The 13,833-nt window shown below is 42.7% G+C and overlaps 1 protein-coding gene across 2 annotated transcripts; it reads left to right on the plus strand.

The window, feature by feature from the left end:
• Positions 1–1,352: 1,352 nt before the first annotated feature.
• Positions 1,353–10,620, plus strand: ARRDC4 (arrestin domain containing 4). 2 transcript variants are annotated; one of them, XM_074917070.1, is made up of 8 exons: positions 1,353–1,736; positions 3,033–3,099; positions 3,383–3,530; positions 5,364–5,466; positions 6,174–6,430; positions 6,994–7,156; positions 7,677–7,831; positions 7,950–10,620. In XM_074917070.1, exons 1-8 carry the CDS (start codon positions 1,391–1,393, stop codon positions 8,004–8,006), a joined length of 1,296 nt encoding a protein of 431 aa, XP_074773171.1. In that variant the 5' UTR covers positions 1,353–1,390; the 3' UTR covers positions 8,007–10,620. The 2 variants fall into 2 exon arrangements, with proteins under 2 accessions (XP_074773171.1, XP_074773170.1); XM_074917069.1 differs by having other exon boundaries at positions 1,372–1,743; positions 3,043–3,099.
• Positions 10,621–13,833: the final 3,213 nt, after the last annotated feature.

Consider the following 13,833-nt stretch of genomic DNA (forward strand, 5'->3'; position numbering starts at 1 on the left):
TGCAGCTGTCAGAGCTTTAAACAGGCAGGTGACTTGGACTGGGAAATGACTCCTTCATTACCAGGGGAAGTGCTGGCAGATCTTTCAGTGTACACACCTTCAGGAAGATGCCTGTCAACTCAGGCAATCATAAAATATGACACTTCCTAGAACAAAATTAATTTTAATATCTGTCCAGGATATGCAAAGCATTTTGTTTTGTAACATGCCTTGGCTTGGCCACTGGCTGGACCTGGGGCCGGAGCTGGAGCAGCCTCACCTCTGCCAGGCCGCTGGATCTGGTACTCACTTATCAACATAATTTGCTACTCTTCCTGTAGATGCAGGGTTTTGTCCCTAAGCTTGTACTTCCAAAATATTGAAATAACAGCACACTTCGCATTTATTCTAGTGAAAAAATCTTCCAAGTATCACATCAGATCATTTGTATGGAAGGGTTGATGGCGCACTGCTCAGGCCTAACAGCACACAGCTCGGCGCATCCATTTAGCTCTCCAGTTACAGAACGGTGGGTTGTAGAAACGAGCTCTTGAACCAGGGCACTTTCGGTTTACAAAGGGCAGAAAAACAGCATCGGTGCGGACAGTGAGGCTTCCAGGCCGTGCGGGACGGCTCCTGGACAGACTAACCCCCCTCACCGCCTGCTCGCCAGTGGGGCAGGAAGGGGGCTCGCGCAGGCACCACAGAGCTCCTGAAGTAACCCCCAGGCAAACCAGGGGGGAAGCGGCCTCACCGCGCCGTTGTGCCCCATTTAACATTCTCAGCCAGCCCGGCTGCCGGTGCGGAGAGGCTGAGCCCGAACGCAACACGGCCCTGGCCCCAGCGCTCCCTCCCTCCGCCGCCATGACAGCAACCGAGGCTCACCAAGAGCCCGAGGCCGCCCCGCAGCGCCCCGCTGGGCCGCCGAGGCAGTGACCGGGGCCCGGCGGCGGGACGGCGGCGCCGCCCGAGCCCGCCGCCCAGCGCTCACCTTCCCGCCCGGCCCCTCGGCCCCGCCCCGCCCCGCCCCCTCGCGCCTCGCCCCGCCCCTTCCCTGCCTGTTTATCCACAGGCTGTGCACGTGGTAGCAGTGCCGCGCCATTGGCCCTCTAGCCAGGTAGCTGCAGCCGCTCCGCCAATCGGGGCGCTGTCCACGCGCGGCCGTCCGCACCCGATTGGCTTCGCCGCGGTGATCACGCAGCGTGACGCACTCAGAGCGTGCGCCCGCCGAAGAACCAATGAGGAGGGGGCCCCGGGGCAGCCCGCGGCGAATAGTAGGGCGAGGAGCTGAGGGATGGCCAATGAGGAGCGGGATGGGGCGGGACTTTCCGCTGCGGGCGCTGGCGGAGACGGGCGGGTTTTAAAGCAACCGTCGACGGCGGCCGCAGGCTTCCCCCGGAGCCGGGGAGCGATGGCGGCGGCCGGGCCGGGCCTGGGCCCCGGGGCCGGCGGGACGGTGAGGACGCTGGCCCTAGTGCTGGAGGACGAGGCCCGGCGCGGCGGCAGCAGCGGTTACTGCAGCGGGGACACGGTGTCCGGCCAGGTGCTGCTGGAGTTGGCGGGCCCGCTGCCGCTCCGCGGGCTGCGCCTGGAGGCCGCCGGCCGGGCCCGTGTCGCTTGGAGCGAGAGCTCGGGCGCCGTCCCCGGGGCGGGAACCTGGGGGGTGGCGGTGAGGGCGCCGGGGCCGGGGCCGCGGCGGGAGGCAGAGGTGCGGTACCTGGACATCCGGCAGAGCCTCCTGCGGGACCCGCCCGAAGGTGAGGGGCGCCCGGGGCGCGGGAGTGGGGGCGCGGGGGGGGGTGTCGTGGCCGTGCGGGGGCGCGGGCCCGGCCATGAGGGGAGGCCCCCTGGGCGGCTGCCGTGTGAGGGGCGGCGGGGCCGCCCGCCGCAGCGACAGCGGGGGTGGGACCGGGGGGAGTGGCGCCTCCTTCGCGGAGGAAGGCGGCGGGGAAGGGCTTCGGGGCCAAGTCCCCACCCCACCTGCTTTCCGGCGGCGGCCGAGGGGCCCCAGGGCACCGCGCCGCAGGAAGGCGCCTGCTTTTTGCAGAGGGAGGGAAGGCTGAGGGTTGAAACCCTCTCCGGGGAGAAATCAGCATCGGACCTGGATGCTGGGAGACGGCGTGAGGCCTGGGTAGGTGCCCGGCCAGCGGGGACATCATTCCCGCACGGGAAAACTCTGGCTGGCGCAGCCACAGCCTTCACGTGGATGCCCGGGGGGGAGGGTCGCTACAGCTTCAGCGAGTGGTCCCTTGATTCTTTGTATAAACGGCTGAAAAATGCGGAACAGGGCCGGAAGAAAGTCTGCAGCTCATAGTTCACTCCACTCTGCGTTGGTTTCCCGCAAAGGTTAGGCACCTGCGTGTTCATTGTGCTCTGTAAGAGGCGTCTGGAAGCTGCCCGTGGAAGACTTACTCGAAGCAGCTGGCCTCCTTTTGCAGTGGTTTATGAAAGCAGAGGAAGCTCTTTGTCGCATAGGTCTCTAGCTGGCAGTTTTGTCACTCGGACACTGCAGCACTATGGCAGAATTGAAAAATTAAAGGGAAGTGGCATTTTCTTCTGTAAGGGTGAAATGCTTCTCAAGTTTATCGGTAGGAAAAGTAAATGTAGGCCTTCAAAAACTGTATAATAGTAAGCCCTCTATGAATGTATAAAGATTACATATACTAATAGTATTTCATAACACTGACTTTAAATGGCAGCTCTTTAGCACAAAACTTAGTTTAATTGTTAATTGAAAAAGTAGATTAACTGCTGTCCTGCTACAAAGGAAAAGAAACTTACTTAGGGTTTTCCAGAAGCCATTTTGGATTAGAAATTGGCCAGAGTCCTGAACTGAAACTCAGGGTCTCCAAGTTTCCGTGATTTTTTCATTGAAATCACATCACAGCATAAATAAAGCATGGGCTCCCATCCAGAACCCACTGGGATCAAGAAAAACTTCTCCTAGTCCCTTGCATCTGGGTGTTTTTATACATAAATAATTTATAAAAGCGTCTGCTTTGTTCTTCTATTTGTGGAATAACTAAAACATACTATTCATTTTTATCCTACAGGTGAGGAAAGCTTAACTCTTCTAGATGGAAGACATGAATTTCCGTTCAGCTTTCAGCTCCCTCAAGAGTAAGTTAAATAATCCAACCTGAAGGGATTGTGCTGGATGCTGTTTGTTGTGGAACGTTAACTTAATTGTAATTTGACTTGTGTTTTTTTAATATCAAACTGATAGGTTGATATACTTTTGTCTTAATCAACCACCACCTAGACATACCTTGTTTGCTTCAGTTTCCCTAAGGCCCTAAAAGTACATGCTGTAAATTGGTAAACATTTATGTACGCAGGAAGGGTTCGTGTTTGGAACTGAATTATAAACTTACGGCAATGCTTTCATGACTGCTTGTTTCAGACCTCTGGTGACCTCTTTTACTGGGAAGTATGGCAGTATCCAGTACTATGTGAAAGCAGTTCTGGAGAGGCCTGCGGCACCTGATCAGAGTGTACAGACGGAGCTTCAGGTCATTAGCCATATTGATGTCAGCTCACCAGCTTTATTGGTAAGAGGGTACTCCACTCCTCCTCCCCCCCTTTAAAGCCAGCTGCAAAAAAACCATTTACAAGAAGCATTCACATCCAGCCATAACCATTTCCATGTTATTCTGGAGTGTCATTTTCTGACTTCTGAAAGCATGTAAGCTCCCTAAGCTTTTCTCTATAAATAGATGATCTTAGGTTGTGTGAATAGCAAACAGAGTGGCTTTTTTTAATACCATTGATTACATCCCTGCTGGCAGAGATGCTCTTGCCAAAAAGTTATGCAGGCTTCAGATGCATAAATAAAGCTTAATAATAATAATGCACAAGTGTAAAGTAGTTACTCTTACCAGAGCAACTACATTCACAGGGCTGCAGTGTCCTAAACTCTACAATAATAGTAGGTTGAGGAACAGTAATTACAGAAGAGTATTAATCATGCCCAGCCTGTCATTTATGCTCTGGCCATTATGTTACGTATCCTTCCATTTTGCATGTCGTTTTCTAACATTAAGTGTGTGCATGCAGCTGCTTCAGAGATCTTTTCAGTTATTTCCTTATGACAGATTTGGCCACATTAAAGCATTGAGTTTCTAATAATCACTAGAAATACTGTAGAGTAATAAGAAAGATCAGGCATTAAGTAATGAGAAAATAGGCAAGATGGAAGCTAATGAGCCGGAGTCTTTTATCTCAACCCATATTATGAAAATAATATAAAATTATACCTTGCACTTTCATGATAGCAACTGGATCTAAGTGGTTATTCATTTAAATATGAATGAGTAATTTCTATTTTATTTAAAATGCTAGGATAATTTTAACATTTCATCATGATGTGAACATAGCTAAGAGATGTTTTGAGCAGGGTTTTTTTTTCCTTTATATGCTTACATTTTAATCTTTTTCTAGAGAGAACTTGGAGAAGTATTTTGGCAGTGACATTTGTAAGCAGAATACAGTCTTTATATTCAACAATGTATGTTAGGAGTATGAAGACAGTATATCCAGGTACTGCAAGGTAGAGTAGACCATGTTATTGCACAAGAGAGGGCTGTGGAGCACAGAAAATGGGCAGTGTGGGTCTTAATGGATTTCAAGGCTACCACCAAAAAAGTGCAAAACACCCCAAGTTTTAGACTTCATAATTACATTGACTGGGCACTAATACCTAGTAAATAATTGTAAGCAGCTTGAATCCTGGCCTGGACCTTTGACATTTGTACTTAATTGTATGTTGTAAGTTTAATCTAATGAAAACTTTACAGACAGTGTGTACAGCCATCTAATGTGACAGTGCACACTGAATAATTAAGATGGTTTGTGTCATGAGCCTGAATTTCTCAGGGGTTGTGTGGCTTGCAAGTTATGAAGATGCATCACCTTAGCCCAGTGTGTATACATTTGTCCTTTCTTGTGAAGGATACAAAGGTGAAAACACTTCACCTGCTGAACTATTAGTTGCTTGCAGATGAAATTGATTCAACATTCTTCTGCACTGAGGAACGTGGGCGTAAATACCGCAGTACTCCATTAGACCTCTAAAAAGTCACACCTCTAAAATTTGCTAAATCAGTCTTTGTGAAGACAGATTACGTTCCAAAGCGCGTTGGTCTCTGTGTTCCCTAGTGGATATGGTCTAAATGCAGACTGGGATTTTAAAACAGCCGTATGTTGAGATAGCCAAACCTCGGTTCCGTTTTACATGGTGACAAAACTCCAGTTGCATTGAGTAGTACAGTGATGCAGTAAGAGGATTTTAGAGCTAGATTGCGATGACTAACATGCTTAACATTAAACTGCAAGTGACTGATAGCTTTATGCCATAAAATGAAAAAATACTCTATATTTTATAGACACCGGTTCTAAGAAGTCAGGAGAAGATGGTTGGCTGTTGGTTTTTCACCTCTGGGCCAGTGTCTCTCAGTGCCAAAATTGAGAGGAAGGGATACTGTAATGGTAAGAGTAGTTATCTTCAAAACGTGAATATTAAACATCTCACAGGGCGCTTTTATCTCTGTGAAGCCAACGCTTTATAGTTGAAAGAATAGTTTAGTAGGTAGTAAACAGATCTATATGAACTTGCTTTAACAAAAATCATCTTGCCTTTCCCCTCACTCTCTCCTTGGGAATATAAATTGAAAGGAAGTCCTGTTAGTAATTTTATGGAAAAACCATGTACATTTGAGTTTAAAGAACAACAAAATGCTTTTATTTGGGATAAAATACTTAATTGGGGATGTAATAAGGTTTTTATGTCCTGTTTGTGCAGGTTTATGCTTCTGTATGAATGAGCTTTAGCAGCTTCTTTGTCATCTTGATAACATTAGATATATTGAAGAAATAAAAGAAAACATTCTGAAATTCAGTTAGTACTATATAAAAGGAAGATGGGTGCATAATTTGCAAATAAAGCTTTTATAGCTTGTTCATATTATGCTTAAATGTTTCAAAATGAATCATTGTTTATATGTAAAACATAGTAGGTGTCTATAATTCTGCCTGGATACCACTCTGGAAAAAAAAAAAAAACTTAGCTTGAGGAAACTAACAAGTATTGTTCTCATAACATTGCAGATGATGTACGTGCTGCATAACATGCTTTGATACTCCCAGAGGAAAGTTGGTAATTACAAATTATTCATTGAACTTTTTCTGTCTTTAAGGGGAAGCCATACCAATCTATGCAGAAATTGAGAACTGCTCTTCTCGTTTGATTGTTCCAAAAGCTGCCATTTTCCAAACACAAACTTACCTGGCCAGTGGGAAGACAAAGACTTTTCGTCAAATGGTTGCCAATGTCCGAGGAAACCATATTGCCTCTGGGAGTACAGATACCTGGAATGGGAAAACTCTGAAAATCCCACCTGTATCCCCCTCTATACTTGACTGCTGTATTATTAGAGTAGAATACTCATTAGCTGTAAGTCTGGATTTTAATGACAAATGTACATACTCTTCGATACTACATTGAGTTGGGAACGTAAAAATTTTCTCTATTAGGCAGCTATTAGATACTGAAATTGGGAACAACAATAAATATAAATAAATACCATATAGGTGAGAGACTGAAGATCATTAAGAGATTCTGAAATGGAAAGATAGGAATAATGGGGAAAATGGAAGAATGTTTCTGAGGAAGAAGCAGCTTAGTTTTAGACCTCCAGAGCTTATTAGGGGAAGGTACTTGAAGCTGAATGGGTTCCTCTAGCAATTGTTTTCAGCAATGGGAAGGTGGGACTGGAAATCAAGTGCATAATTATTTTTGTCAACCTGTTTGTATTTTTTTAATGTCATCTAGAGACAAGGTACAGAAAGATGGAAGTTGCTGGAAAATAAGGAAAGCTGCCAGAGTACTAGCTCAACATATTTGGGATGAGAAGTCCTAATTTTTAAACAATCTGCAGTGTAGGGAGTAGGGTAGCTCCTAGCAATTCAATGGGGTCTCATGATGTTTTTTTCTTTTATTTGGGGGTTGTCACATAGGTGTATATCCATATTCCTGGTGCTAAGAAATTGATGATTGAAATGCCTCTGGTGATTGGCACTATTCCATGTATTGGATTTTCAAGCAGAAATTCCAGCATTACCAGCCAGTTTAGTATGGATATGAGTTGGCTGGCATTGACCATGCCAGAACACCCTGAAGGTAATAATACATATTGAACTCTTTATAATACAGCATAGTACTGTAGTGCCAGTTTAAGGGCACTACTAGGGATGTTGGCCATTAAACTATGACTCGTGAGAAGTGAGGCATATAAATCTTAAGATCCAAAAGAATTGTTGAGGATACCCTAACTCTAGCCTTTTTAAGTCTCTCTTTACGCATGACTACTTTCAGCTGAATCTTGAAATAAGTAACTTCTGATAGTGGGAATTTTACTTTGGAGGTAGACACCTTATAGTTAATGGTTACTAAATATATCTCAATACAACACAGGTTTGTTGCTGGAGTAGCCCTAAAAACACCTGTAGTGTTTCTGCTGAATTACATAAGCTTACTAAAAACGTAGTTCTCAGAGTATTTATAGTCTGCTTCATACAAATTGACAGTAGTACAATGTTTAATAAATACAGTCTTCACAGTCTTGGATTCTGCAATATGTATGTTGTTTTCCTGTGAGTGAATAGTTTGAAATTTGACAGTAGCATCTCTTGTGTTTCAGCACCACCAAATTATGCTGATGTAGTGTCTGAGGAAGAGTTCTCCAGACATGTTCCTGCTTATCCACCACCAATTGACTGTGAGGAACAATTGTGTTGTCCTGTCTTTGCTTACATACAAGAGTTCCGGTTTCAGCCTCCACCTCTTTATTCAGAGGTAAAAAAATAAACAGCAGGTGCTGTTTTTATTGTCAGATGGCAAAAAAAAAAATCAACCCCACATACAGAAAAGCAAGAATTACAGGCAGTAATTGTTGCCTTTCTTCTCTCTGTAGATTGATCCACATCCAACTGATGTAGAAGAAATTCAGCCAGTTTCATTCATGCTCTGAAGAGGATTTGTAATGAGCATCATTGTGATGAATGTCTTAATCTTTCTGCTGCTTAATCTGATAGTGCAGCTAAGAAGGAAACAGTTTTCTTTTTCAAAAGTTAAGTTTGTATACAAGAAAGGCAAAGGAAAATGGAGAAGAAGGTATGAGCATGTTTGGTGATGGAAGAGGATCTGCTGGATTAGTCTGCACAGAGGATATTGTGGGAGCAGCTATGCTTGGGATAGTCGAGAAGTACCTGAACATACTGAATGCTTTCCAAAAAGTGGATATACTACATAAAGTACAAGGAAGAGATGTAAGGATCTTCTGAAGAGAAAAGGATTTATGTTTTGTTTGGAACACTATGGAAGAATTTACGTAGTGATGTTGATGTTGAGAACTTCTATAGTAGAACAGAATGTGGGGTAAGAAAACATTTCCAAAAGATTCCAGTGTTCAAGGGGCTTCAGTTTTGCACTGTCTGCATCCAAGAGAGGAACACTACTAAAAAGTGGAGTGAATTCTTTAGCTTAACTTTGTTTTTCATGAGAACCTGCTCTTCCTAACAACTGCCAAGTGGTACTATTTCATCATGTATAATGATTCTAAAGACATCATGGATGACAGAATAGCTATTATGCAATATTATGAAGGCAACCATGTACTGAATGAAAGACACAAGTATGTAAAAGAAAATTGAACTTTGATAAGAGCTTATGCACTATGCTTTCTTTCAAGGGATTTCTTAAGGGAATTATTCTAGCCTCTTCTACTGTGAGTTCTTTTTCTGCATCTTAAGCCTATGGATAGCATGATAAGGAGAAGCATGGCAAAGGAGAATCCTTTTGCCAGCAGCAGGTATACTTAGCAAAATGGACAATACTTATTTATTCAGAAGCCTTTATAAGCCTACCTCTGTTTTGGATATTTACTTATGGTCAGATTTGAGACCAAAAAAAAGTCTTGTTAAAGCTCCAGTATACTTCAGGGTTCTAAAAGGGACCCTAAATGGTTTCTGTGGTTAGTGAATGAGATAGGAGACGTAGGGAGAGGTGTAAATATACCCAGAATAGACATAGCTTATAACTGAAGTGAAAGTGGACATCGGGGGAACGAAATCCTCTGGTAATGGCACAAAGCTTTTCATTACTCCTGCATTTTTGTCTAGAGATCTATTGTCAGGGGCTGCACTGGTCATTTGCTATCCATACTATTTTTTGTTAGTGTGTTTCCTTGTTTTTGCTGTTTAATTTTGTTTTGGTGCAATATTTTAATGTTTTCTTCCTCAGGTCATTTAGAACAGTAAGTTTGTTGCTGCTAAGAGTGAAGGCACAGCATTTTACTTGGCCCTTCTGCTGCCTTCATTTAAAGTAGAATGTTTGCTTCCTGCCAAGCATTAATTGGAGTAAGTAAGCCACCATCAAGAGATCACTTAAAAGAGCAGAAACACAGCATTCTCAATACGCACGTTTACATTTGAGTCTAAACTACAGGGGATTTTGAACTATTAGAATTACTTCATATGTCTTACAGAACAGAAGGGTTTGGGGTTAAAACCCGGTGCTTCATGTGGTAAATCATTGTACTTTCTGATAACTACAAGAACAGTAATTAAGTTTCCTTCATTTCATCAATAACTGCAGTTTAAAAAAGTTTAAATGGTTTTTTATGAAATCTGTCTTCATTTAAGAAGCAGGGATTTTTCTACAGGCATACACGGATATATATTTTTAGTCGTCTTTTAGTATGACTTCCTTACATTGTCTAATTTCTAGCACTTCACCTCAAGTCACTTTTACATCAGTGTGAAAGATGTACTGGATGCACATTTCCAAACTGCAGGGTTTTTTTTTTTTCATTTGCAACTTTAAATACTGTCTTGTATAGCAAATGCAGCTTTAACCAAAATTTGAGTGTGTGTTTTAGAAAGGACATTCTAAAATTTAGTATTTACCTTAAGTCCCAAGATGTAGCTCTGATGCCTTTTGATTTAAATGATGGCGTGCCCATACAATCAATACAGGATTTCCATTCACATCACCTGGAAAGGGAACAAGCATAGTTTCCTTAAACAGATACTGTTATAGTTGTTACTTGAAAAGTAATGTGGCTGTGTATTAACTTGCATGTTAATAATTCAAAATATTAGCTTAAAACATTAGGTGCTTTTTGGACTGTAATACCCGATAGGTGATGTGTGCTGCCTGGTATAAACATGGTCAAGCAAACAAGAGCATGAAGGGTAAAGTGCTTTTTTTTTTGTTTCCTAAAATCTTTGAGTTGTTTTTTATTATTTGCAGATAAACTGTGGCCTTAGATTGTTTGCTGCAAAAAAAGACAACTAGGATGTGTTTCTGAGGAAGCACATGCGGCCCTTCAAAGGAAGGGTGAAAACAAGATTAAATTCTGCTCTCTGACACTTGGCTTAGTGCAGAAATTGATCCTTAAAATAATTACTGTTTGCACAATAATAAGTTCAATATGCAGGGGCTTTGTTTTGATAACTGTGAAACAGTTTAAAAGAGACAAAATTAAAAAAAAAAACATGCTGTTTAACATACGGGAACATGATTGTATTTTGTACTAATGAATGAGCCCCATGGGTTCTTTGTTAATAAAAGTGTCAAACCTATATAGTGCTGTTCATCTCTCTTTTGATGTCTCTTAAGACAAATGACTGCACTGTCAAGAAGTACCTGTATTCTACCAACTGTGAACACATACATATCTCCTAATTATTTCCCGGTCTGGGAACTTTACCTTCACTTGTCATTGCTTTAGTTCCCTGAACTATACATAACCAAGAATTGGAACAAATTTATCAAACATGGCCTGCTCCTACCTATAGTTATGTAATATAGGACTTAATTGTGGGTATCTTACCCATAATGATCGAAATGGCAGGATGTGTGCTCTGAGTGGATTTCTCATTTTGTTCTTTACACAAGATTATCTTTACTGGGTCATTCATTGATCTAAATAGATCAGAACAACCTCATAACCATAACACAGAATGACTGGAGCAGAATCCCTCCTACCATGGGGGAACAGATGACAAATTGTATCTACCACATAGCTCAGCTAAGCCATAAAGGTGATGATGAAATCTCTGTCAGGGTCCTGCCTCCCAAACATTTGAGGAACAACAAACAGAACAGTTGATTTCTTCTTCCTGTTTCCACTTCTGAGGGAAGACAGCAAACATCTCCTTGGAGAATCCAGGTGAAGATGCTGTTCAGGATCTGGATGTGTCCCAGCATTGAAGCCTGCAGAAAGGGTCATGACTCAGGAAAATGGCAAAACCTCAAATTACAGTCTTAGGTTTCTAAAAGGTCTGTTACTAGATGATCCTAAAATATCTTATCACTACATTCACAGTAGTAATTCTGCTTCATCCGCTAAGTTCTACAGTTTGTCAACAGAAATAGTCCCCTATAATTGTCTATTAAATATATTTAAGTGTTTAAACGGGTAGTAAACTACATGCTCTGCCATACAGAGATAGCACAGATACTGCAGGTTTGTGTTTGTGGCTCTGATACTTCTGATGTTTGCATGGAAACGCACAATTCATATACAGAGTAAGAGAGATCGTTTAATCGACTCCTGGGGCATGTTCCAAACTCAAAATAGCATGTTCCATTACTTCACCACCCAATCTGAACAGCAAAATGGAATATCTAACTAATTTTGTAAAATCCCTACTATATATACATCAATTAAGAAGTGTTTGGAGAGCAGTTTGCAGGGAAATTTGATTTGATGATAAACAATTGCTCTACTATGCCCCAAAAAACCCACAGCAGAAACGCCTGCTTTCTAGCAAAATTCTGCTGATTTTCAGCACTCTCCTTAGGATAGTGACTGAGCACAGGGACGTAGAAACCAGCTTGCAGACTGCTGTGTTTTCTAAAGCTGGTTATATAATATGTTAACATCAATACACATAGTACAGGCTACTGCACAAAGTAGATTCTCTAAAGAACTAATTAGGTCTACGATGAATCCTGTCATTCACTTTTAATATTAAAATTTTGTGTGGCATAAACACAGTGACAGTCTTGTCCCAAATTACTTAGTGGCCATAATTTTTAAACCATTCATATGACATGATAGTACACAAAAGCTGTAGTAGAACATAACTGTGTTATTAATATTTTAGGACAACAGACTAATAACGGTAAGTCAGAAACGCATAAAGCCCAGTTTTATGTGGAATGCAAAATGGCAACTCAAGTGGGACTTCACTAGAGTAGCTGCTTATGCCAGCAACATGCTCTGGGCTGCCTTAGTTGCACAGGACAGACTCTATCTGATTAAGTACAACTGTATTACTGATAAATCTCTGAGCACCCATCCCTTCAAAAGAAAAGAGGAAATCCTTCTTAGTTTTGGCTTACATGCAACCATCTGGCTGCCTGGAGGGTGAGGAGAACATCAAATGGAGGGTGAAAGTAGCAGCAAGTGCTGGTGCTTGACAGACACCTACAAATAGATCGCCTCATATAATGTGAAGAATGCAGAGCAGCCCAAAACATTTTTATAACAAATGCACACGATATTTGCTGTGTCATTTGATGACAGTTTCGTACTATTATTTCTGGTCTCTAACAAATGACTGTGGTCAGTTTAAGGATACCTAAGTATCACGTCAGGCATATTTTTACTTAGCACTCAGCACTGTGACAGCCTAACAAAAAGCATCACCCAAACATCAGACCAGCCCTTCTGCTTTGCTCCTAGCTCTACTCATTGTCCCAGACCTCTCTGGATACCCTTGCCCTGCTCTCCCCTCTCCAGCAAAACAGCCCACTGATACTTTGCTTGTAGTCCAAGAGTCACATGGAAGTCTGTAGGCTCACACAGATGGGGAAAGCAGCTTTAAGACATTTCTAGTCTTGTTCAATAGAAGGAGAACAGAGGTGAAAATTGCAGTCAGTCATCAGCGTGGGGCTTGTGGGATGGCAGCTGGACGAGTGGGGAAATACTGAGGAGAAGTTGTCGGTATCTGGCAGAAGATGAAGACACAACAGCGAGCACTCCTCTGGGAGGGGGTTTAACCTGAACACCACAAACAGCCACTCGCCCCCAACTCTTTTTACTGACAGGACTTGGTATCATTTGTGGTGACACACAATGTGCGCAGACAGGACGCAGATATGTAGGCTAAACCCAGCCAAATATCTTTGGCTATGAAAAACTCTCATTATTTTGCAGTGCCTTGGCACAGAATCAGCCTCCCCATAAATTAGGCATTGGGCACAGAGAGAGGTGGCTTGCCACAGACTGTCGCAGGCAACAGGAGGTGATTGTACCTGTATTTCAGTATCCAGTTGTATCATATTTATATACACACTTTTACAAAAGGCTTTTACAAAAATGAGGAGCATATCTTGCATGTGTATAATAGCAACTTCTTAAAAATTAACTTCATCAGATCAGACTATATTTGTGACCTGGCCTTCTGTTGTACACATCATCGGGTCAGACCTTGCAGTGCCTGTGTTGTGAATAGAAGTTCGTCAGTTTTGAGGAACACAAACAGAGTTTTCTCAGCCCTGCTTCAAGGAAAATGAAAGAGTAGGTGTAAGAGCTGATGGTGGGAACTGAAGCATGGGCAACAGGGTAATAATATGCAAGGTCTTAAACAGGATTGTTGCACAAAGATCCCAGGTTTCTGTATAGGCCAGTCCTGTTGCTTCTAGAGTTAGGTTGTGTCAGTCACAACATATCAGACCAGAGTATGAGGAGAAAGTGATTCTTATTACTGAACTAATTAGATTAATCAATGCACAAAAGAGAGCGTAAGTGACAAAAAGTTACGTTTTCATTTAAATAATTGAAG

Source organism: Athene noctua, chromosome 13 (assembly GCF_965140245.1).
Source record: "Athene noctua chromosome 13, bAthNoc1.hap1.1, whole genome shotgun sequence".
Lineage (NCBI taxonomy): Eukaryota > Metazoa > Chordata > Aves > Strigiformes > Strigidae > Athene > Athene noctua.